Source organism: Eurosta solidaginis, chromosome 1, assembly GCF_040869045.1.
Source record: "Eurosta solidaginis isolate ZX-2024a chromosome 1, ASM4086904v1, whole genome shotgun sequence".
Taxonomy (NCBI): domain Eukaryota; kingdom Metazoa; phylum Arthropoda; class Insecta; order Diptera; family Tephritidae; genus Eurosta; species Eurosta solidaginis.
The window spans coordinates 286,208,765-286,235,563 of record NC_090319.1 but is presented as its reverse complement, the minus strand read 5'-3'; the positions used below and the strand labels follow the sequence as shown (position 1 = coordinate 286,235,563).

Genomic DNA, 26,799 nt, shown 5'->3' with positions numbered 1-26,799 from the left:
CTGTAAAGTGTCGAAGATTATGTGTAGGTCTTACAACCTTAGATTAACACAGTTGCTCCTATCATTAAAAAGAGAGGACTGTAGACTCATGACGGGTATTCTGACTGGACACTGCCTTCTGGCGTCACATGCCTTTAAACTAGGCTTGGTCAGTGATAGCAGATGTAGGAAGTGCGGGTTGGAGGAGGAAACGATCGAGCACGTTCTGTGCTCGTGCCCTGCACTTGCCAGGCTAAGTCTCCAGCAATTAGGAGTGATACAGCTGTCAGATCTAGAAGCAGCAAGTGGCTTAAGTCCTAGGAAGCTTCTAGTATTTGCCAAGAGGACGGAGTTATTTTATAACATAGGTCCTGGTTTTTGATAGGGTTTTTCAGTTTGGTCGTTAAAACAAACTTCTGGTAACACTACGGACTCAATCAGTCTATGTGAGGTCTTCATGGACCGGTCAGTTCAACCTACCTACCTAGTAACTAAAAGTTCATTTTAGGCTAATTTTTCAGAATTTTAGCCTGATATCTATACTGAAATTCAAAAATACTATAGATGTTAACACAGATTCTGAAATGTACGTAAACTATTTTTAAAGTAAGCCCAATATGATATTTTTCCTATAATTCTATCAGAAGCTATGAAGATTTTTTGGCCAAGCCCTCCATTCATATGGCAAAATATCTATTTTGCAAAAATCGGGACCTCGAATCGGACTTAGAGCTATGGTGATTTCAACAATTTTTCTTAGAGACGTCTGTAGATTACGGTTTTACTATACTCCTGATGGAAAAGAATCCATCCATACCATTTGACCCGCTCTAATATATATCGTTCAATTAAAAGTATTTTGGGAAGAGTAACAAAAAAGGGGGGTCACGGCCATTTTCAAAATTTGTTTAAGTTTTGTTCTTAGCTCATATATACATATATGTATTATTGCGCAGCTTGATAACACTTTAACCACACAAAGCAAACAACAACAGCGTTCCAAGTGCACAACTGGGTATATAATGTTCGTTTTCACCCGAACCTGGACTTTCTTACTTGCCTATTTAGCCTTTCTTCAATCTTCTTTCACGTATCAGCTGTTAATTAACAATGTATGTATGTGTGTGCAGAAATTTTTTGCGGATGCTGCTAGAGCTTTGATCTAGAGTTAGTTTGTATGATTTTAGTAACCAAGTTTTGGTTGGAGCTTTTATTGTATTTGATATTTTAAGTTAATTTTGAGCGCATGCGCGTAGTCATAACGTCTCAAATATATAAAATTTTTATTATAAAATAAAATCTAGCAAAGCCATGTTATCGAAGTATTGTTTTATATTATTAATTTATTGTATTTTTCTGCTAAACAATTGTGATAACGTTTATACGGCTAACGCAGAGTTTTATTCATCGGTACATCAAATGTCGAAATTGGTTGTGTTTGAAAGTGTCTTTTTGAAGCATACTCAGAAATTTATTAAAGCTAATGAAGATAAATTAGACTTTTTAAAAGCGTAAGTAAAAGTTTTGAAAATAGTACAAATTGGCAAAAAAGAGCGATGTATATCACAAGCAGAATTTAAATCGGATTATAACAAGTAAGGAAAGTTAAGTTCGGGTGTAACCGAACATTACATACTCAGTTGAGAGCTATGGTGGCAACATAAGGGAAATAACCATGTAGGAAAATGAACCGAGGGTAACCCTGGAATGTGTTTGTATGACATGTGTATCAAATGAAAGGCATTAAAGAGTATTTTATGAGGGAGTGGGCCATAGTTCTATAGGTGGACACCATTTAGGGATATCGCCATAAAGGTGTATCAGGGTTGACTCTAGAATTTGTTTGTACGATATGGGTATCAAATTAAAGGTATTAATGAAGGTTTTAAAAGGGAGTGGTGGATTTGTATAGGTGGTCGCCTTTTCGAGATATCGCCATAAAGATGGACCAGGGGTGACTCTAGAATGCGTTTGTACAATATGGGTATCAAACGAAAGGTATTATTGAGTATTTTAAAAGGGAATGGGCCTTAGTTCTATAGGTGGAATCCTTCTCGAGATATAGCCTTAAAGGTGGACCAGGGGTGACTCTAGAATATGTTTGTACGATATGGGTATCAAATTAAAGGTATTAATGAGGCTTTTAAAAGGGAGTGGTGGTAGTTGTATATGTGAAGGCGTTTTCCAGATATCGACCAAAATGTGGACCAGAGTGACCCAGAATATCATCTGTCGGGTACCGCTAATTTATTTTTATATGTAATACCACGAACAGTATTCCTGCCAAGATTTCAAGGGTTTTTTATTTCGCCCTGCAAAACTTTTTCATTTCATTCTACTTAATATGGTAAGTGTCACACCCATTTTACAAAGTTTTTTTCTAAAGTTAAATTTTGCGTCAATAAACCAATCCAATTACCGCGTTTCATCCCTTTTTTCGTATTTGGTTTAGAATTATGGAATTTATTCATTTTTCGTAATTTTCGATATCAGAAAAGTGGGCATGGTCATAGTCGGATTTCGGCCATTTTTTATACCAATATAAAGAGAGTTCAGATAAGTACGTGGACTGAGTTTAGTAACGATATATCGATTTTTGCTCAATTTATCATGTTAACGACCGAGCGGAAGGACAGACGGTCAACTATGTATACAAACTGGGCGTGGCTTCCACCGATTACGCCATTTTTCACAGAAAATAATTATCGTCCTAGAGCCTAAGCCCCTACCAAATTTCACAAGGATTGGTACATTTTGGTTCGACTTATGGCATTTAAAGTATCCTAGTCAAATTAAATGAAAAAGGGCGGTGCCACGCCCATTTTGAAATTTTATTTTATTTTTGTATTTTGTTGGACCATATAATTACTGGAGTTGAATGTTGACATAATTTACTTATATACTGTAAAGATATTAAATTTTTTGTTAAAATTTGATTTAAAATTTTTTTTTTTTAAAGTGGGCGCGGTCGTTCTCCGATTTTGCTAATTTTTGTTAAGCATATATATAGTAATAGTAGTAACGTTCCTGCCAAATTTCATCATGATATCTTCAACGGCTGACAAATTACAGCTTGCAAAACTTTGAAATTACCTTCTTTTAAAAGTGGGCGGTGCCACGATCATTGTCCAAAGTTTTACTATTCTGCGTCACAAGATCAACCCATCTACCAAGTGTCATCGCTTTTTCTGTCTTTGGTAATTAAATATCGCACTTTTTGGGTTTTTAGAAATTTTCGATATCGAAAAAGTGGGCGTGGTTATAGTCCGATATCGTTCATTTTAAATAGAGATCTGAGAAGAGTGCCCAGGAACCTACATACCAAATTTCGTCAAGATACCTCAAAATTTACTCAAGTTATCGTGTTAACGGACAGACGGACGGACGGACGGACGGACATGGCTCAATCACATTTTTTTTCGATACTGATGATTTTGATATATGGAAGTCCATATCTATCTCGATTCCTTTATACCTGTACAACCAACCGTTATCCAATCAAAGTTAATATACTCTGTGAGCTCTGCTCAATTGAGTATAAAAAGCGTGTAAATTTTAAGAACAACTAATAATTAAAAATTTTAGTTAGTTGTTGTGACAAATCGGGGGCATGTCCTTCTTATACTCAGCGTGCTTTGCACACAGAGTATATTAAATTTGATTGGATAACGGTTGGTTGTACAGGTATAAAGGAATCGAGATATATATGGACCTCCATATATCAAAATCATCAGTATCGAACAAAAATTTAATTGGGCCATGTTCGTCCGTCCGTCTGTCCGTCTGTCCGTTAACACGATAACTTGAGTAAATTTTTAGATATCTTGACGAAAATTGGTATGTAGGTTACTGGGCACTCATCTCAGATCGCTATTTAAAATGAACGATATCGGACTATAACCACGCCCACTTTTTCGATATCAAAAATTTGAAAAACCGAAAAAATGCGATAATTCATTACCAAAGACGGATAAAGCGATGAAACTTGGTAGATGGGTTGATCTTATGACGCAGAATAGTAAAACTTTGGACAATGGTCGTGGCACCGCCCACTTTTAAAAGAAGGTAATTTAAAAGTTTTGCAAGCTGTAATTTGTCAGCCGTTGAAGATATCATGATGAAATTTGGCAGGAACGTTACTCCTATTACTATATGTATGCTTAATAAAAATTGGCAAAAGCGGATGAAGAACACGCCCATTTTGAAAACAATTTTTTTTTAAGTCAAATTTTAACAAAAAATTTAATATTTTTACAGTATATAAGTAAATTATATCAACATTCAACTCCAGTAATGATATGGTGCAGCAAAATCTATATATAAAAAATTCAAATTATGTATGTATGTAGGTAGAGAACGAGTTGCGTCCTAAACGGATCGACCGATCACAACCAAATTTGCACAACCCACTAGAAACCTTCCAAGGATGGTCATAGGCTAAAAATAATATTGATATATAAAAGGGGCGTGGCACCTCCCATCCAATATGAATATTTGGTACTACATAACTCTGAAGGTATTCATGCTAGAACATTGAAATTCAGTAAGGAGTTATACGAGATCAATCCCTAACACCCCCAAGAAAATGTGGGGTGGGGGAGAAGGGGCGTGGCATCTCCCATATAAATGGAATTTATCATACTGCATATCTCTGGATGTAGTAATGGTAGGATAATGAAAATTGGTAAGGAGCTATATGAGGTTAAGTCCTAACACCTCCAGTAAAATGTGGAATTGGGGAAAAGGGGGCGTGGCACATTCCCTACAAATGGGATTTTTCAGAACTATGGCTGCCGCACAAACTTAGGTCATTATAACAGCTAAAGTTTGACCGCAGGGTTGTTTGGCTGTTATTCCTTTTGTTAACTTCAGGCTATCCACATCTTCTATCTATATAAATATAAAGTTAAAATTATGAATGTTTGTATGTAGGTATAAATCGGATTGCGCCCTAAACTGATCGGCCTATCACAACTAAATTTTAATCACCCACTAGAAACCTTCCAAATATGGTTATAGGCTAAACATAACTTCAATATAAAAAAGGGGATGGCACCTACCATACAAATGGAGTGTTTGATACAGAATAACTCTGGAAGTATTCATGTAAGAACATTGAAATCCAGTAAAAAGTTAAATTGGATCTATCCGTAACACCACTAAGAAAATAAGATGTGAGTAAGAAGGGGCTTAGCTAAGTTCTAACAGCACCAGTAATATATGGAATTTTAAAAAAAGGACAAATGGGACTTTCAGAACTACGGCTGCCCTAAAATCTTAGGTTATTTCAACACGTAAAGTTTGATTACACAGTTGGGTTTGGCTGTTATTCGTTTAGTATTCTTTTTTGTTAACATTTCTGTTTAATTTGATATTAGTTGATGTAGGAGCAAAAAGAGAAATCACTATGGCAGTTTCTCAGATACCGCGGATACCCTTTGTGTGGTGGACGTACAACTCCGCATTTAAATGACCACTATCTGCAAATATCTGATACACCGATGTGCAACATAGGCAAACGGTCAGGCCAAAGTGAGGGTGTACGATGTGTGCACCATGACTCATAAACAGTCGCTGCAAGTTTTAGACCGGACCCTTAAGAATTTAATGTGTAATGATAATCCCAAAGGTGGTGCTTTCCTGTTACTTGCTGGAACAGCCAGAGTTGAAGTAAATGCGTGCTTTTTCGTCTATACAGGGCTTTACGTACAAAAATTGTCTCTTTTTAGAAATATAAGAGGGCATTTTGGCGGAAACGCTTCAGCTTTTGCTAAACAACTTCTTGAAATTAATTATGGCAAAATTCCTATTTCTTTACTTAGAGATTTGATTTCTTTTCCTGCAAGTTTTTGAGAAATTATGACATCACCTGCAACTTTATCAGCTAACGTTTCTTCCAAATATTAAATCTATCTTTACAAACTATAAATGGCTTTGAGAAAGGGCATTTTTGGCACCTTAAAATGAGGACGCAAAAATCACTAGAACCAATCACTAGAACATATAAATTTATTAACACAGTCGTGGAAGAGTCCCAAGCTGTGCATATCCGATTGAGTTTATTAGCTCTTTTGTGCTATCAGAAATTTCTCCTCATCGATTTATCCTTAAAAAAGGGCCCATAATGTCATAATATTTATGCTTCGTTGTTTCGAATCTCCACGCTTATGTAGTGGGACAAGGCTTTTCATCACAAAACTTTTACGAATGTCATTGAAGAAATTAACTTTATCGGAAAATTTCGAAAACAAAAAAGTTTAAAACCAAGGATTCCATTTATACCGAAGATTTTTCTTTTAAATTTTAAATGCCTCAAATTTCCTATCCCTATCAATGAAGCTAAGGAAGATCATTAGCTGCGAATCAAAGGATTGATGACCGCAATACAAACCTTTTTAGCTTCAGAGTTTCTGCAACTCAATTGTCAACCTTACTTACGCTACAACAACAGTCATTAGCAGTAGCAGAAGTCAATCTTACTAACTCTTGTTATACCAATGGCCAGTTACGCGTAGCCTGCATATTTTTATAGAAGCGTGGGGTAAAACCCACGGGCATAAGCTAGTACAAAAATAAAAGAAAATTTCAAAATGTGAGTGGCTTTGCTCTTTTTCATCTAATTTGTCCAGAATACTTTTAATGCCATAAGTCGAACAAAAATTTAACAATCCTCGTGAAATTTGGTAGGGGCATAGATTCTATGACGGTAACTGTTTTCTGTGAAAATGGGCGAAATCGGATGAAGCCACGCCCAGTTTTTATACACAGTTGACCGTCTGTCCTTCCGCTTGCTCGTTAACACGATAACTTGAGCAAAAATCGATATATCTTTACTAAACTTAGTTCACGTGCTTACCTAAACCAACTCTATTTTGGTATAAAAAATGACGGAAATCCGACTATGACCACGCCCACTTTCCGATATCGAAAATTACGAAAAATGAAAAAAATGCCATAATTCTATACCAAATATCAAAAAAGTGATGAAATATTGTAATTGGATTGGTTTATTGACGCAAAATACAACTTTGCAAAATGGGTGTGACACCTACCATATTAAGGAGAAGAAAATGAAAAAGTTCTGCAGGGCGAAATCAAAAGCCCTTGGAATCTTGGCAGGAATACTGTTCGTGGTATTACATATACAAATAAATTAGCGGTACCCGACAGATGATGTTTTGGGTCACCCTGGTCCACATTTTGGTCGTTATCTCGAAAACGCCTTCACATATACAACTAAGAACCACTTCCTTTTAAAACCCCCATTAACACCTTTCTTTTGATATCCATATCGTATAAACGCATTCTAGAGTCACCTCTGGTCCACCTTTAGGGCGATATCTCGAAAAGGCGTCCATCTATAGAACTAAAAAAACTAGTGGAAATTGCTATTTTTAACTCTTATACATCACAAAGATAAGATGATACGTCGTTTAACCATTCAAGTTCTTGCCGGGTTTCTTTTAGTAAGAAAATGTCAAAAGCGGTTCTTTGGATTGCAGTTCCAGCCCGAATGCGATGAAATGCGCTCAAATGAGTCAATTCGGAAATACGCATTAGTGCAATGTAAATCTCATTGTGGATAGAACAAGTGTGATATCTTATTCGTCAACTGCCTGACATGTTGTTCAAGATGGCTACTTTTTGGCGTTTTGGCGCGGTTTGACAGGATGTTCACAATGGCGGCGCATACAGTGACATTTCTTCAGTGGATGATAGAAAGAGATACAGGATGAGAGCACGCTAATCACTTTGAAAATCAGGTGGTTCATTCTATTTGTAATTTTGGCGTCTATGAAGAAGTTATCACACTTGTCTTATCCACAATGATAAATGTGATTTTAATTTTCTTTTGTCCTACAAACATAAACTTTTTCACATTTTATCTAGAGCATAAATCTTTAAACTCACATGAGGAAATAGCCCCCTTTTATTATGAATAATTTTTTCTTAGTTATTATTTATTTACTTTTCTTTGTTAGACGCCTGGCTGAGTTGGAAAGAGATCATAGTGAAGCACTGCAAGAAGGTCCAAATTACATCGATAGCCCTGTGAATAAGTACTTGCTAACCAAGCGACTGACAGTGGATTGGGAGCGCATTGAAAATCTAATGCAGCATGATACGGGAAAAAGTAAATGACAAACTATAATATTATACGGTTCGTGATCTTGCAAAATGGTGCTATGTAAATTTTGTTTGTTCAACTTAAAGGCTACACTACATTTGCAGTATCATGGATGATATTAGAGTAATTTTGATTCACACAAACTCAAAAAGATTCATAAAGTTGACATTTGCCCTTTCTACAGCAAAGTATGTCAGTCACTTCTCTTTAACAAAAGCACGCAAACCGTGTGCACCAGAGGAGACCAAGTCACCCTTCACATGAGTTTCCTCAACTCTGTGAAGGTCTCAACCTCAAATAGGAATATATTCTATGCTGGAGCGTTTCTGTCACATAATAAGGCATTCCATAAATATCTCAAATCTTCTGAATTCGAAAACTTCAGCTCATCTGACTTTGGCAAAGTCCGTGATTTCGAGCCATCATTTGGAGAAGTATAAGGATGAGCCTGATCTCCACTAGTCAAGAGAGGCCATTCTTGTAATGCATTATTCTTGTGTGGTTTCTGCGTCTGAACCTTGTATGGTTATGAATATTTCGAAGAGGTTATTTCCGTAGCTGGGCGGCCACCGTGATGCGGGTATAATGATCGCCTTCCACATAAAAAATCCTGGATTCATGGGGAACGGGAAAGGCAACATGAAAATCTTTAGAAATATATTTTTTAATAACTAGAAACATATTTTTCTAAGCGGGGTCGCCCCTTCCTCGGCAGTGGTTTGGCAAACACTCCGAGTGTATTTATACTATGAAAAGTTGTCTTCGAAGAAACGTATGCTTGCAGATACCGTTCAGAGTCGGCACAAAATATGTAAATCCCGCCCAGCCAAATTGGAGACAAAATTTAAAATTAGCTCGACAAAAATCAGAAATGAAGCTTGACTTAAGTATGTTATGTGTGTCGGATACCTGATCGGCATTATTGTTCACCTAGGTCTTGAAACTTTACGTCTTGCGCTGAGGTTAGGTTGAACTGGCCGGTCTATGAGGACCTCATATAGACTGAATGAGTCCGTAGTGTTACCAGAAGTTTGTTTTAACGACCAAACTGAAAAACCCTATCAAAAACCAGGACCTATGTTATAAAATAAGTTCGTCCTCTTGGTAAATACTAGAAGCTTTCTAGGACTTAAGCCACTTGCTGCTTCTGGATCTGACAGCTGTATCACTTCTAATAGCTGGAGTCTTAGCCTGGCAAGCGTAGGACACAAGCACAAAACGTGCTCGATCGTTTCCCCCTCCAAAGCGCACCTCCTACATCTGCTATCACTGACCAAGCCTAGTTTAAAGGCAAGTGACGCCAGAAGGCAGTGCTCAGTCAGAATACCCGTCATGAGCCCACAGTCCTCTCTTTTTAATCATAGAAGCAACTTCGTCAGTCTAAGATTGTAAGACCTACACATAATTTTCGACACTTTACAGCCCCTCGCTTGAAACCACACCTTTTTTCGCTTGGTCAAACATGTGCAACTCTCGCCTTCTGTGAATCTTTACCAATCCAATTGGTACGTCTACGGAGCAAGCTTCAAGGTATGCGCCCTTTTTAGCTAGTTAACCTCATTTTTCATTCCCATCTATTTCCATATGCCCTGGGACCCAATATAGATTTATGCTCCTCCCTGTCCCGATTTTTTGTAGAGACTGCTTACACTCTAACACACTTTTAGATGCTGTTCTATGCGAGATTATTGCCTTAATTGCAGCTAGGCTGTCAACGGTTGCAATTTAAGCTATTCTCTTCCAGTGTTTCTACGGCTTTGGTTTCTGGTAGCTTGTAGGATTGGTTTATTTCCGGATCATCATAGTAAACTGCAGACCCTACTACTTCTACTACTTTGGAACCATCTGTTTACACACGTATTGCATAGTCCGCCATTTGAGCACCCTTGCGCCAATTATCCACCTCTATTGTTGCCTTAAGATCTACCTGGAAGCACATATATGGAATCAGGTAGTCTGTTCGTCCTGTAATTGATGACGCTATTCTCTTCCAGTGTTTCTACCGTTTTGGTTTCTGGCAGCTTGTAGGATTGGTTTATTTCCGGATCAGCATAGTATACCGCAGACCCTACTACTTGTACTACTTTGGAACCGTCTGTGTACACATATATCGCATATTCCGCCACTTGAGCACCGTTGCGCCAACTACCCACCTCTATTGTGGCCTTAAGATCTAACTGGAAACGCAGATAGGGAATCATGTAGTCTGTTCGTCTTGTGGTTGATGACGCTATACTACTATGGCCATATGGTCGGTGCTAAAAATGCCCTGACGCACTGAGCCTGGTTGCAGTTGTTAACGCTGTGTTCTTTGCTACCAGGTCTACAGGTGGTATGTGCAGAATGGCACACAGTGCAGCCGTTGGGAATGTTTTCAGGGCTCCCGTAATGCTAAGCATTGACAGTCTGCAAACCCCCTCTAATTTTTTGAGGTAGGTTTTTTTTGTGTGGCTTTCCACCAAACAAGAACTCCATAGGATAGAATAGGGTTTACAATCGCTGTAAAAACCCAATGAGAAAGAGAGGACTATAAACCCCACGTATACCCCAATATCTTTTACAAGCATAAAGTGCCGTTGAGGCCTTCTTCACCCTCTGCTCCACGCTGAGTTTCCATGACAGCTTACTTGTGCTGAGATTTTCGTGAGAATTTTTTTGCTCGTGTCTCAAGCTACTCACACTCACGATATGTGCCTGTCTGCACCGTCCTTTCTGATGAAGCCAGTACAATATTCTTTCATACCAGTTGTTATTTCAGGCTCTCTTAGAGTAAAATAGTGTCCTCAACGGCGATAAAGTAAGTGAGAAATATGTTATTGTTGTTCTTGTATTAGATGTAGATGTGGATAGATTTTTGTAGAAAATAAATCCAGCAAGTTCCTCCAACTAACACTCCCTTGTTACTAACTAGCGGACTTACCAACCCTTCGCTGCCATCCACCTACTCCCAACTCCGTCAAACTGTAAGAATCTTTGCGTTGCCAGTTACTCCTATACATTCACGTTTGTAACAGAATTCGCCTTATAAAAGGGAAATTTACAATTGGGTTGGTGAGCTGAGTAGCGTTGAACCTATAGATCGCGCTTAAGCTACTAATCGGATACATAGTTATAAAAAAAAATAAAGATTGCTTTAAGAGATCTTTTTCCATATTTGCTCTCGACGGCAGACTTTCCTTGTTATATCGTGCGCATTGTTTTCACTTTATTGAATTGTCTGGGTATCTTGGCTGCCACAAGATGATGAGTTGATAAGCTCTACTCTTCAACCCCGCCGTGGTGTGGTGGTGGCGTGCTCCGTCTACCACAACGAAAATCGTGCCCTCACGCCCCAGGAAAAGCAACATCACAATTTCAGAATATTTTTTTTTTCAATTAGAAGAAAGTTTTTCTAAGCAGGGTCGACCCTCGGCAGTGATTTTGCTAGCATCCCGAGCGTATTTCTGCCATGAAAAGCTTCTCAGTACCAACTCATTTGTCTTGCAGACGTTGTTCGGAGTCGGCTTAAAATATGTACGTTCCGTCCCGCCAATTTGTAGGAAAAATTAAAAAGGGTGCAAAATGCAAATTGGAGAAGCTCGGCTAAAAATCGCGCCTTAAACTTTTTTATTTATATTTCATGTTGTAATTGTATGCGCAGTATATTTTCTCAGATGGATCGAACATCTTGACTTTGCTCTCCATGCCCATTGGGCACGGTTGAATACTGCGCAAGGCCCATATGGCTTCAGGACTTGACTTTTAAATGCGTTTCAACCAAAAGCAGTACTTTTTTCTTGTTTTACCTTGAATTATGCGGACATTTCCTCGGACATTTAGTCCTTGAAAGTTTGCTATGGTTGCCATGAAGAAGAAGAGAACTTATCCGCCAAAGATTTGTAGTAGTGGGATCAAACCTTGAAAAGCTCAAAGCATTATTATAACGAGACACATCGCTTTTGAGGTAGATGACCTACGATGATGATACCAAGAGAATTTTATTAACGATTTATTTTTTAAGTTATTAAAAAATCATTTAATGCTTTCAATACAATATATATTTTTCCGACAGAATCCCTTACTAAAATAGAAAATTACAAGAACGCGCATACCTACCCTAATGCTTCTGAGTTAGATGGCGCTATTGAAGGCTTTTTGCGCATACAAGATGTATATCGGCTCAAAGCAATGGATATGGCTCAAGGTTTACTGGATGGTGTCAAGTACGAGTAAGTTACTTTGCAAATACTTAAAATTTAATGTCAAGATCAAAAACTTACGTAAATATATTTTAAATATCTCATCAAATCATTATCAGCACCAAACTGGATGCAAACTTATGCTTCGATATAGCCAAATATGCAGCAAAGGAAAATAAAACGCGTTTTGCTCACGCTTGGGCTGCGGAGGCGCTAGCACGTTTAAGCAAAAGCAAAGTGCTTTCCAATGATCAACTCATGCTTAAAGCACCGGTTGCGAGAGCAAACGTTTTACAGTTGCTGGCAAAAGTTAAAACCGATTTGGGCGATTTAAAAGGTGCAAATCAAACCTATGCAGAGCTTGTAAAGCTTCGCCCAGATGTTGAAAACTATACGACAGATTATATGGAATTACAATCGAATAACGGGAAAAATATAAATGAGAGCTCTGATTTGGATGAAGAACACGAGGTATGTAGGAATTATGCATTGAAAGAATATTCTTGGGATCGGAAAACTAGGTAAAAAATAAGCCATGCTGCATCTGGTGGTTAAATTACGCAGTCCAAACAAATTTGTAAAAAGTTCAGACCACGAAATGTGCTAATGCTTTTAGAAAGGTCTTCGTTCGTTCGCTAGATCTGAATATTGAATTATATTTTTAATATTCATGTTTTTGAACAGAGCTATAACACTTTTGCTTTTGTTTTGCCCTGAATCAAAGGCATTATATAAATTTGCACTCCAAATAAAAATAAAAAAAATTTCAAACCACTCGTGGCCTTCACATTTAAATAAAATTCATATTGTAACGATTTTAGTGCAATTCTTCTTATTTGCAACCTTCTACTAACGTTCGAATCACTAAACTGTTGAATAAATAAGTCCACTATTCAATACAAAAATGCAAATGGTCTTTATTAAAGTACTTCACTTATACTTCGCAACTGATAGCTTGCTTAGATCAAACTGATTGCTCGTGTCTCAACTGTTGCTGCTTTTATACTGTTTGGTTTCCTCGTTGGCATATTTCTAGGCGGTTCTATTTCAAGAATTTACTAGCTAGTTACCAGCTATAAAATTACCAGCTATAACTACGTTTATAGCTTCTCATATGCGCATGTATATGTGAGTGATACTTGCACAAATTATTGCCTACTTTTGGGAGTATATCAGATATATGCATGTGTTTGTGCGTTGCTCTCCGCTGCTGGTATGGACATATGTATAGACATAATGATTGATTTATTGATGTGCATACAAGTCACTGCTTAGTACTGGCTTAGAGATGATAGTATCCCTTAGTGTTGCTAATATTCGTCACACTGCCCTCCACCTAAGTCTGATCGTCCCGATCTAAACGCTGCCAGCATCTCCAAATGAACCACTCTTATATTTCGTGGTTTCCCAATTGTTTGTATGCGGTAGATGACATCACTGATCCTCTAAACGATCTAAACGCTGCCAGCATCTCCAAATGAACCACTCTTATATTTCGTGGTTTCCCAATTGTTTGTATGCGGTAGATGACATCACTGATCCTCTTCACAACTCTGCACGTGCCTTCTCAACTGCATCAAAATTTGGATGGAACACATTTCCGCCAGTGAAGGTTGTATAAAAGTAGCAAATTATTGTTCTCATCGTACCTGCGTTTCATCTTACTACTCATTATCCTGGATCGTTCACTCGCACTCTGTTGGTTGGCCAATGAACTACTTTGTAGAGCTTGCTCTTGACGGATTGGCTTTACATAATCAGTATTGTTCCGACGTTTCCCAAAAGAAGTGCGCCCTGGCTTGAAACCACCCTTGCATTCTTTCTGAGAAATTCTTTCGTTCGTTTTAGTGCGTCCATTGGGGATTTTCAATGCCAGTGCTTCTCTCGCAGGTACATTTGGTTTTGATTTGTCTGGCCCATTCGTTCCATCAACCTTTGCTCGATCTACTTCCCTTGACTTTTGTGGTTTCTGTCGAATCTCCTCCACCAGCACTCGCTTACTGCTAAACCCTTTCTCCAAACTGAAGTTAAGTGGCACATCCTTGTTTTTATAGCGCATAATCTTTATCCGCATATCGATCCTGATGTCATGGTCAACTAAGAAGTCCACTCCCAATATGACTTCATCAACGATCTCCGCCACAACGAATTTGTGTAGAACCATGATCTTCTCAATTAAGACTTCTCAGATCACTTCTCCCAAGACTTGGTTATACTCGCCAGTGCCCGTACAAAACCTTGCTCCAGGTAATGGCTTTACCCTCCTGTTGACCAAATCAGATCGAATCAAGGAATGAGATGCGCCCGTATCTACAGTCAGTACACGTTCTTTGCCATCCACATTCCCTCTGACGGTAAGACTGCTTGATTTCCTTCCAATTTGCGACACAGATATAACAGGACATTCAATAGCTGGAGATAGCTCTCGATCTCTACATCTTACTCGCTCTTGCTCATCCCCTCCAGCTTTGTTATTAAGACTACCCATGCTGTTGCAACCACTAGGATCAAGATCGCGATGACGTGCAACGTGACCGGGCTTCTCGCATTTGAAGCATTTGATAACTCATTCACTCCGCTTTTGCGATCCTTTCAGCGTCTCCAATATTGTCTTCACCCAGTCTGGCCATTCTAACTCCACACGGTATGCTTTGAATGCTGGCTTACACAGAAGCGATGCCGTTTCCTGAATCAGAGCATGTGATACCGTTTCGGTGAATGTAGGTTTTGGGTTTGCGTATGTCGCTCGCTTCGTTTCGATATCCCGAATTCCATTAATAAAGTCCTGGATTTTTACCCTTTCGATATATTCCACGGGTGCGTCCGCATTCGCTAAATGTGGCAGCCTTTCAACATCCGACGCAAATTCTTGCAATGTTTCATCAGGCCTCTGGAAGCGGTTCAGTAACTATATTTGGTATATCTGTTCCCTATGCTCGGTTCCGTATCGTCTCTCTACAGCGCTGATGCTTCATAACAGTTCCGTTCGCCCTCTGGAATGGTTTGTAAGATCTCAGCTGCAGGCTCTTTCAATGCCATGAACAAGCAGCTACTTTATAATCCGCATTCTAGTTGTTCATTGCTGCGGTCTTCTCAAATTGTAGCTTAAAGACCTGGAAAGCAACAGAACCGTCAAAGGATGGTGTTTTTACCTTCGTATTACTCGCTGAAGCAGCCGGGCGATTAAGTTGCAATTCCTATATACGACCTCTCAAAGCATCCACCTCTGCCTCGAATTTTTCTTCAAACTGCATTATTTTTTCGTCCATGCGCGCTTCGAGTTTTGATGATATACGCGCCTCTTGTGCTTTTAGTTGTACTGTTATGCGTGTCTCTTGTTCTTTCAGTTAAGTTGCCATATATGTCTTTTGCTCTTCCAGCTGTGATGAAATTTGTGTTTCCTGTGCTTCAATCTTGGCTGTTATCTGTGTCAACATTTGTGAAACACGCGTTTCTTGTGCTTCAATCTTGGACGTTATGCGTGTCTCCTGCGATTCCATATATGAGCCGTTTATTTTGGAAGTGGCATAAGTCATTTCCAACTCATGGTCTTAAATGCATTGTTATTTTTGAACGAATGCATATATAGATGGTTCTACAATTATAAAATAATAATAAGAATTGCATCTTTTGGATATTGGCTCTAACAAACTGGAGGCGAGGTGTTCAAGCGAGAGTATGTCATATTGAATGAGTTTCATTTTGAGTGTAGAGCAAAGCACTATTGTAAAGAAAGCGCGCAAGGCGACAATAAAAATCAGCTTTGGATTAAACAATAAGCGATGTCTTTTATTTGATAAGCGAAAACACGAGGAGAGATGCAAACAAATTATCACTGAACCTAAACGACATGAAATGACTTATGCCACTTTCAAAATAAACGGCTCATATGTCTTCTGTTCTGCCAGTTGAGATGACACTGTCGATGTTTGAGCAGATATTGCAGCCAAAATTATGTTCAAGTCTGTGCTCGTGACTGTCTGCGATGTTTCATTTTTCTCTTCAATTTTTGTTGTTGATTCTTCCACATCAGGATAAAAGACATACTCGTCCACATCAATTCCTTGCGACTCCATTACTTTCGTAGCCGTGCTTGAAGTTCGATCTTATTGCCGGTTGTATTCAATCCACGGTTCTTCAACTCCTTTTTCAGTTGCTGGATCTTTAATTCACTTAACTTTGCCATGTCCAAGTTGTATTCGAAATCTCCAGATTTTATTCAACAATTCCTCTTCTGACACCAATTGTAATGAATTTAGTGCAATTCCTCTTATTTGCAACCTTCTACTAACGTTTGAATCACCAAACTGTTGAATAAATAACCCCACTATTCAATAATGCAAAAAGTACTTCGCTTATACTTCACAACTGATAGCTTGCTTAAATCAAACTGATTGCTCGCGCCTCAAATGTTGCTGCTTTTATACTGTTTGGTTTCCTCGTTGGCATATTTCTAGGCGGTTCTATTTCTAGAATTTACTAGTTACTTACCAGCTTTAAAATTACCAGCTATAACTACGTTTATAGCTTCTCATATGCGCGTGTATATGTGAGTGATACTTGCACAAATTATTGCCTACTTTTGGGAGTATCTCAGATATATGAGTGTGTTTGTGCGTTGCTATCCGCTGCTTGTATGGACATATGTATAGACATAATGATTGATTTATTGTGTGCATACAATTCACTGCTTAGTATTGGTTTAGAAATGATAGTATCCCTTAGCGTTGCTAATATTCGTCACAATATGGAAGTTTTTGATTTAAATATGTAAGGCAAAGCAAAATCACTTTCATATGATGAACGAGCACTTCGGTATAAAAAGTAAATTTACACTAACAAATTGAGAACTAACAAGTAAGGAAGGCTAAGTTCGGGTGTAACCGAACATTACATACTCAGTTGAGAGCTATGGAGACAAAATAAGGAAAATCACCATGTAGGAAAATGAACCTAGGGTAACCCTGGAATGTGGTTGTATGACATGTGTATCAAATGGAAGGTATTAAAGAGTATTTTAAGAGAGAGTAGGCCATAGTTCTATGGATGGACGCCATTAAGGATATCGCCATTAAGGTGGACCAGGGCTGACTCTAGAATTTGTTTGTACGATATGGGTATCAAATGAAAGGTGTTACTGAGCATTTTAAGAGGGAGTGGGCCTTAGGTCTATCGGTGGACGCCTTTTCGAGATATCGCCATTAAGGTGGGCCAGGGGTGACTCTAGAATGTGTTTGTACGATATGAGTATCAAATGAAAGATGGTAATGAGTATCTTAAAAGGGAGTAATCCTTAGTTCTATAGGTGGACTTCTTTTCGAGATAACGCCATAAAGGTGGACCAAGGGTGACTCTAGAATGTTTGTACGATATGAGTATCAAACGAAAGGTGTTACTGAGCATTTTAGGAGGGAGTGGGCATGAGGTCTATAGGTGGACGCCTTTTCGAGATATCGTCATTAGGGTGGGCCAGGGGTGACTCTAGAATGTGTTTGTACGATATGGGTATCAAACGAAAGGTGTTACTGAGCATTTTAAGAGGGAGTGGGCCTTAGTTCTATAGGTGGATGCCTTTTCGAGATATCGCCATAAAGGTGGACCAGGGGTGACTCTAGAATTAATTTGTACGATATGGGTATCAAATGAAAGGTGTTAATGAGTATTTTAAAACTGGGTGGGCCTTAGTTCTATAGGTGGACGCCTTTTCGGGATATCGTTATAAAGGTAGACCAGGGGTGACTCTAGAATTAGTTTGTACGATATGGGTACCAAATAAAGGGTATTAAAGAGTATTTGAGCCGTTTATTTTGAAAGTGGCATAAGTCATTTCATGTCGTTTAGGTTCAGTGATAATTTGTTTGTATCTCTCCTCGCCTCCAGCTTGTTAGAGTCCAACATCCAAAAGATGCGATTCTTATTATTATTTTATATTTTTAGAACCATCTATATATGCATTCGTTCAAAAATAACAATGCATTTAAGACCACGAGTTGGAAATGGCTTATGCCACTTTCAAAATAAACGGCTAATTTTAAGAGGGAGTGGGCCATAGTTCTATAGGTGGACACCTTTTCGAGACATCGCCATAAAGGTGGACCAGGGGTGACTCTATAATGTGTTTGTACAATATGGGTGTCAAATTAAAGGTATTAATAAGAATTTTAAAAGGGAGTGGTGGTAGTTGTATATGTGAAGGCGTTTTCGAGATATCGAACAAAATGTGGACCAGGGTGACCCAGAACATAATCTGTCGGGTACTGCTAATTTATTTATATATGTAATACCACGAACAGTATTCCTGCCATGATTCCAAGGGCTTTGCCTGCAGAACTTTTTCATTTTCTTTTACTTAATATGGTAGGTGTCACACCTATTTTACAAAGTTCTTTTCTAAAGTTATATTTTGCGTCAATACACCAATCCAGTTACCATGTTTCATCCCTTTTTTCGTATTTGGTATAGAATTATGGCACTTTTTTCATTTTTCGTAATTTTCGATATCGAAAAAGTGGGCGTGGTCATAGTCAGATTTCGGCCATTTTTTATACCAATAGAAAGTGAGTTCAGATAATTATGTGAACTAAGTTTAGTAAAGATATATCGATTTGTGCTCAAGTTATCGTGTTAATGGCCGAGCGGAAGGACAGACGGTCGACTGTGTATAAAAACTGGGCGTGGCTTCAACCGATTTCGCCCTTTTTCACAGAAAACAGTTATCGTCCTATAGTCTAAGCCGCTACCAAATTTCACAAGGATTGGTAAATTTTTGTTCGACTTATGGCATTAAATGTATCCTAGACAAATCAAATGAAAAAGGGCGGCGCCACGCCCATTTTGAAATTTTATTTTATTTTTGTATTTTGTTGCACTATATCATTACTGGAGTTGAATGTTGACATAATTTACTTATATACTGTAAAGATATTAAATTTTTTGTAAAAATTTCACTTAAAAAAAATTTTTTTAAAGTGGGCGTGGTCGTTCTCCGATTTTGCTAATTTTTATTAAGCATACATATAGTAATAGGAGTAACGTTCCTACCAAATTTCATCATGATATCTTCAACGACTGCCAAATTACAGCTTGCAAAACTTCTAAATTACCTTCTTTTAAAAGTGGGCGGTGCCACGCCCATTGTCCAAAATTTTACTTATTTTCTATTCTGCGTCATAAGTTCAACGCACCTGCCAAGTTTCATCGCTTTGTCCCTCTTTGGTAATGAATTATCGCAATTTTTCGATTTTTCGAAATTTTCGATATAGAAAAAGTGAACGTGGTTATAGTCCGATATCGTTCATTTTAAATAGAGATCTGAGATTAGCGCCCAGGAATCTACATACCAAATTTCGTCAAGATATCTCAAAATTTACTCAAGTTATCGTGTTAACGGACAGACGGACGGACGGACGGACGGACGTGGCTTAATCAAATTTTTTTTCGATACTGATGATTTTGATATATGGAAGTCTATATCTATCTCGATTCCTTTATACCTGTACAACCAACCGTTATGCAATCAAAGTTAATATACTCTGTGAGCTCTGCTCAACTAAGTATAATTATACGTAAAATTTATAGTATTGAAAAAAATTTGTATTCAAAATGTCTTTAATAAGAAAATTTAAATTACTCCATGCATTTAAAGATTTGACCTTGGAATTTGAGATAAGACTTGGCAAGCTGTAACTCCGGTAAAAATTCACGTATCGTAAAAAAATTTGGTGGAGATGATCTGAGTGTCATATTAATGACTGAGTGAAGTTGTTGTGCTGGATTTTGATAATTTAGTTATGTTTAATGTGATGATGTTGCGATTTACGAAATGTTTTAGGGAATCGATATATTAAAAATTTTGAGCTTTTTGAACATTTAAAATTTAATTTTTATTTTTTTAAAAAAAAAAAAAAGTCAGCGTATATACATACCATTTTGTACATGTCCTGTGATTTACACTTCAATATAAAACAATTTTGAGCAACACAAAAACTAATACTCATTGAAAATCTACATATGTACATCGATTGAACTCATAATCATTTCCTTTAAAAATGCTGTTTAATTTTTGCCGGTATTTAATGAAGTACCTATACGTTTTTAAATAAACGGTTTTATTTAGCTTGACTTGACATGCTGGCACGCATGAATTTCGTAATTGAAATTTAAGTAACTTCCCGATAAGCTACGAGCTTGCAACTTGGAATATAATTCAGAACCCGATGACAATGCAATAATAAGAAAAAAACTCAGATAAATGGCGAAAGTATCGATATTTAAAAAAAAAAATTGTATTTGTATTTGGTCCATATTTGGAACACATAATACAAACAGTCGGGTAGAAGTGACATAAACTATTTTGGAGTTCGAGGAGGAACAAACAGACGTGGCGCAGAGTCGCGTAAAGTCTTTGGAAGGATTATGTATTGATGACTTAGATTGTAACAAATTGTCAGGAAAGAGTCCTTGTAATAATAAGTCAGGTTAGGTTGAACTGGCCGGTCCATGAGGACCTCACATAGACTGAACACTACGGACTTAGTGTTACCAGAAGTTTGTTTTAACGACTAAACTGAAAAACCCTATCAAAAACCAGGACCTATGTTATAAAATAACTCCGTCCTCTTGTCAAATACTAGAAGCTTCCTAAGACTTAAGCGACTTGCTGCTTCTAGATCTGACAGCTGTATCACTCCTAATAGCTGGAGTCTTAGCCTAGCAAGCGCAGGGCACGAGCACAGAACGTGCTCGATCGTTTCCTCCTCCAGCCCGCACATCCTACATCTGCTATCACTGACCAAGCCTAATTTAAAGGCATGTGACGCCAGAAGGCAGTCTCCAGTCAGAATACCCGTCATGAGTCTACAGTACTCTCTTTTTGATGATAGAAACACCTTTGTTAGTCTAAGGTTGTAAGACCTTATACACATAATCTTCGACACTTTACAGCCCCGCGATTGAACCCAAGTCTTTCCTGTCGATCATGTGCACCTCTCGCCTTCGCTTAATCCCGCCCAGTCCAAATGGGACGTCTACGGAGCAAGCTTCAAGGGATGCGCCCTTTTTAGCTAGTTCATCCGCTTTTTCATTCCCATCTATTCCCATATGCCTTGGGACCCAATATAGAAGTATGCTTCTCCCTGTCCCGATTCTCTCCAGTGACGGCTTACACTCTAACACGCATTTAGATGCTGTGCTATGCGAGATTATTGCCTTAATTGCTTGGCTATGAAAACGCTACAGTAATCCGGCAGCCTGTAGGATCTGTTTATTTCCGGATCAGCACAGTATACCGCAGACCCTACCCTTTCCACTACAACGCTTTATTTAATTGTCTGATCAACGTCATAGATTGATGAGGAGTGTGATGACTAGTACCTAGGACCTACCTAATTAGTTTCTAGCTTTTAGTATTATTATTACTTCATGTAAGTATTGTTTTTTAATAAAATCGTTTAATTAAAATTTTTTTAATCGCAGTGAACAAAACAATATGTGTAGCATACTTTCAGGCATATTTTCTCTGATTGTATTTGGATTTGTTTAGCAGAAGGAGTAGTCGATATAATTCCATTTAACTTAAATGTTTTGTTTCATAACTTTAATACAAATTTATTTCGAACACTAGTTTTCTGAACCAGCCTGCAGACAGTTACTAATTGACTAACGTGCCTAATACTGTTTTCAGACAGAAATTTAATGATCTCATTTCACCTTCTAATGAAATCGTAAATTTTTTGCTTTCACACAGAAGTAACTGCTCGATTAGTATGAAGGATGAAATGCCAAGTGAATAAAATGACAATTCTGTATGACAGACAAGGACATTTACTTTGATAAATGACATTTTTAAGCACTGAACACACCATAAACTAACAAACTTAACACTCCCAACAGAGTTGCATTGTGCTTTTGACTTCATTAGGCATTCGATTTGTCACTAATGAAATAATTATAGATTCGAATTTTGTAGGGAAGATTGAGCTCAATAAGCGTCTTAATGTAGAAAACTGCCTTTATTATTCAATATGCCGTCTGTGTGAAAACAGTATAAAAGTAGACTTAAAATTTGTGAATAAACTTTGTATAGAGAAAATATCGCAAACCTAATTAAGTTTAAAGAAGTATATCTCAAATGGCAAAGGGAGCAATACAATAGATAAAACGATACTTTAAATGAAAAAAGTAGCACTCTAAAATTTTATATGTTGTTTTGCAATAAAAAAATTTTCGCGACAAAAAATTGCAGTGAATTTAGCAGCAAAACGTGTTTTAGCATGATTAGTTACAAATATTCCGAAAACCAAAAACCAAATTACAGTTCTGACACCTGATTCCTTGTCTGGGTTTAAAATTTGTCTGCCTGTGTTATCTTTCTACAGCCTCTACCATCAAATTTACTAATAACCGATGAAGCTACACGTTATAAACATATTTGTAATGGTTTGATTGCACAAAGCCCAGCAGAGGAACGAGAATTACGGTGCGGTTATTTAACTGAAACACATCCATTTCTGCAAATAGCTCCCATAAAAGTCGAAGAGCTAAATCATGATCCACTGCTTGTAATCTACTATGATGTGCTTTCGGATGCCGAAATTGAGATTATGCATGAATTGAATAATAATCGTATTGAGCGTGCATCAGTGATGGGTCTTAATCAATCAATTATCTCACCAGTACGAACAAGTCAATTTTCGTTTATGCCAAAAACTACACACAGAGTATTGGAGACGATTGATATGCGCGTTGAGGATATGACAAATTTAAATATGACATTCGCAGAAGATCATCAATTTCAAAATTATGGCATAGGAGGACATTATGCGCAACATCATGATTATTTTCATCCAGATACGGTGAGAGATATTAAATTTATTAATAAAACATTTAAATAAAAATTTTTTTAAAAAATTACGCTTTTCAATAGGATGTGAAAATTTTCAGCTCACCAGAAATGGGCAATCGCATTGCAACTGTGCTATTTTATGTGAGTAAGATTTACAGGCTGCTCCTTAGTTCTCTCACTAAATTATAATTTGTTCTCTATAAATTTGTTATTTCCTATGTTATCTGGTATTTCTTAAATTTTCTTCTTTAGCTAACTGACGTTGAACAAGGCGGTGGCACTGCTTTTCCTTACTTGAAGCGCTTGCTTATGCCAAAGAAGGGCTCAGCAGTTTTCTGGTACAATCTACATGCCTATGGTGAACCCGATCGGCGTACTTTGCATGGCGGTTGTCCAATTATCGCCGGTTCAAAATGGGGTATATTTGTGTTAATTAATTTTTTATTTTTTTTTTTTTATTTTTAAATCATTTGTTGCTCTCAATTCGTAGTGCTCAACCGTTGGATACGTGAATTCGTGCAAAGTGATCGTCGCCCGTGTGAATTATGGCCCGATATATATTTTGAAGATCTGTATTCGTAAAGAATTATGTAGGCTTTAAAATTAAAATTAAGGCTGGTTGCGAGTTCGCCTAAATTTTAGGTACCTTAACTAATATTCCACTGGAACTTTCCAGCACTGCAATAATTTAGGTAAAAAACTGTCAGAACTTTGCGAGTTAAATTGACAACCTAAATTATATTTTATGTTAGGAAAATTATAAGAAAATTTAACATTTTTTTCGTTTGCAATATTTATGCATTCACAGAGTAGGGAGCATTACGATCCCTGACAGGTATATAACCTCTAGATAGAAAACAAGAAGGTGCAGCGGTTCCGGGGAAGTTGACCACATTTATATCAGCTGGTGGAGAGGAACATCCACCATGATATTGCTTACACTCGCCATGTTAACTATATTTCACTAACACTCTAGGACCTAGAGTCTAGGTCCACATGGCTGGTGATTGTGAGAAGATTGTGATGCGAGCTTGATTCTTCTTTTCCAGTATTCTAAATCCAGCATCCACCAGAAACCATTTATAGACTCCGCCTACAGCACCACACTATATTGGAAGCCCAGTCGCTACACCAACTAAAGCACCAGCCATCGTCCACTCAACAATACGGTACATGCATAAGCGCATATCGACAAAAATAAATAAAAATAAAAATCAATTTCTATTTTCTGATCAAGTTTGGCATTTCAATTTAGGTTGAAAAGTATGCTCAAAAAAATTCTAATTTTTTTCTTTTGCACTGCCTTGCCAACAGTTTCCACTGATTTAGGTTTTTTGTGGATTTTGGTAGCAATTTAGGCAGACTCGCACACAGTCTAAATGGGTAAATAAGTTTAATATTTATTTGTGTTGTGTATTACCAATTTTTTGCTGTGTAAAACTTTAACCGGCGCAGTGGTGTGGTGGTAGCGTAATCCGCCTACCATACCGAAGATTCTGTGTTCAGGCCTCGGGACAAAGCAACATAAAAATGAAAAGTTTTTCTAAACAGGGTTGCCTGTTGGCAATGATTAAGCAAGCATGCCGAGTGAAGACTCATCTGTCTTGCAGGTGTCGTTCGGAGTGGGCGTAAAACATGTAGGTCTCGTTTCGTAAATTGGAAGAGAAGCTCGGCTTAAAACCTCTTATGAGCTTATCGCACCTTGAATTTATTTATTTTAAAACTTTGATGACCCCTTTTGAGAAAAGTAGCGAATTTTCCCCAGATCTATACAGATATTAAACCGAGAGCCATAATTATGACAGTTTGGAAAGGTTACCCAGAGAGGGGCGCGCCTTGCCATTTTCAAAATTTTTAAAATTTCGTACTTTGCTACACCGAAAAGATGGGTGTGGTTATCGGTTTCGAATACGGTGACTGCCTTGCTGTGAACACCTTAGTATAAAAAGGACTGTGAGTACACTTATTGAATTTATTTCAAACTATGTAGTGCTTAGACAGTACAGGCGAATTTTGAGATGAGGCATTTTTCAATAAAATTCTTGGTTGTGGCATTTTTGCTTCCTCCAAGAGTTTGCGAAAATATAACGTCTTTAAAACGGCAGTCGGTGAGAAGTCGACATGTTGTACTCGATGCACTCAAAAGCAATAAGGTTATGTTGAGTGGTATCCACCTTGGCAAGGGAAGTTCAGAGATCCTAGTAAGCCGATGACGAAACTCTTTTGTCTTGTACGGGCCAAAACTGGAAAGTCTAGCATGCATTTTCTCGTTGATTCCACGCCACTATCCTCCTTGCAGCTGCAGCAAGAGGGGTTTTAAAGCATGCTGAAACATACCATATGAACTCCCAGTGATTACAGTGATCTGTCATTACCACAATCACCCATTGGTATATGAGGTTAGGTGAACCCGTTAGTTTCTGTAGACTTTAACGCGGCGTGAATCGCTCTTGGTGGTGAACAGAAAGGAGCCATACATGTTTTAAAGAAGTCGCGTCGACAACAAGTATTAGGAGTTAGCCTAAAACATATAGTTTTGCATGTGACATATACATATGAACTCGTTTTATAAATATGTATTTCATCGGTAGATGCGTCAGTGCTAGTCTCTAGGACCGAATGAAATACAGTCTCTCTGCAAGGAGCTACACATTGAATCGAAAGCGATCCGAGAGAAATTGAGCCATGTTACATTGAAATGCAATGCTTTGGTCCCGGAAAAAACCCCGAATGACTCCACTACATATAACAAGCTACCGATGGAGGTGCAGATTTTGTACGTACGTATTTGTCTTTTTTTTCAGTAGAATCATGCGTATATATGTGTGTCGGGTGTTAAAACAAAATAAAAACAAGAAACACATACTCGTAGATGAAGGCTATTACGATCAATACATCGTACAATTTGTAGGTAAATTTCTATGTCCCTTTGAAAATCAAATATTTCTGCTGAAATAGTAAACAAAAATTTAATTTTACTTACTTCCAGCAAGTAATTCGAAACCAGAATTTCGGCTGTAAAAAAACTGAAAAATGTTTACTTAAAAATAATTGATCATGAAATACTTATAGCGTCAAAGCACGTAAAATATTCAAGTTTTTTTTCTGCCGACGACGAAGGCTCGCATCCATTCAAGTAATATCCCGACTCAGCATTTAGGTGATTCAGTTTTGAATTTCCCTGCAGATTACTCTTTCTGACTAACTAATGAGTTATCATACAATTGAACAAAAGAAATAATCATATACTTTTGATGATCAAAAACTAAAAATCATTTTTCAATCACATTTTGGAATTATATTTGAATCAAATATGTTTACTTTAGGTGATCAAAAATTTTTAATCATTTTTCATTCAGCTTTCTGAATCTTTTCTGACTATCTTTGTTGACTGAATAATGAATTTTATACTTGTTAAAATTTTACTTTTCATTAAAGATCTTATTTTTTTCACATACTTACATTTTTTCAATCATGAAGTTCAGAAAAAGTATATTAAAATTTTATTCTTCAAGACAAGAAATAATGTAAATACTGCTCCTAAGAAAAGATGTCCCCAACCATTTCTCCACCTTCGGCTTCCCAGAAAATACAAATCCAACCATTAGACAATACAAAGGCTGTGAACCCCAGGTAAGTGAAACTCTCTTGACATATTTATGCACATGGAT

The 26,799-nt window shown here is 37.6% G+C and overlaps 1 protein-coding gene across 2 annotated transcripts; it reads left to right on the top strand.

Moving 5' to 3' along the window:
- The first annotated feature begins 1,203 nt into the window (after positions 1-1,203).
- On the top strand, positions 1,204-25,759 carry LOC137243354 (prolyl 4-hydroxylase subunit alpha-1). 2 transcript variants are annotated; one of them, XR_010950510.1, is made up of 9 exons: positions 1,204-1,490; positions 7,962-8,113; positions 12,159-12,315; positions 12,405-12,756; positions 22,662-23,138; positions 23,210-23,269; positions 23,381-23,546; positions 23,619-23,820; positions 23,937-25,759. XR_010950510.1 is itself a non-coding variant. In XM_067771068.1 (8 exons), the coding sequence occupies exons 1-8, from the start codon at positions 1,291-1,293 to the stop codon at positions 23,708-23,710; spliced, it is 1,656 nt and encodes a 551-aa protein (XP_067627169.1). In that variant the 5' UTR covers positions 1,204-1,290; the 3' UTR covers positions 23,711-25,759. The 2 variants fall into 2 exon arrangements, 1 of the variants encoding a protein (XP_067627169.1); XM_067771068.1 differs by having other exon boundaries at positions 23,619-25,759.
- Positions 25,760-26,799: the final 1,040 nt, after the last annotated feature.

Excerpts from the sequence above, each read along its gene's own strand:
- LOC137243354 (XM_067771068.1), top strand. The coding sequence starts at position 1,291 with ATGTTATCGAAGTATTGTTTTATATTATTAATTTATTGTATTTTTCTG. Across the intron at positions 1,491-7,961 it reads AAATTAGACTTTTTAAAAGC|ACGCCTGGCTGAGTTGGAAA; the intron begins GTAAGTAAAAGT and ends TTTCTTTGTTAG. Across the intron at positions 23,270-23,380 it reads TTGCAACTGTGCTATTTTAT|CTAACTGACGTTGAACAAGG; the intron begins GTGAGTAAGATT and ends TTTCTTCTTTAG.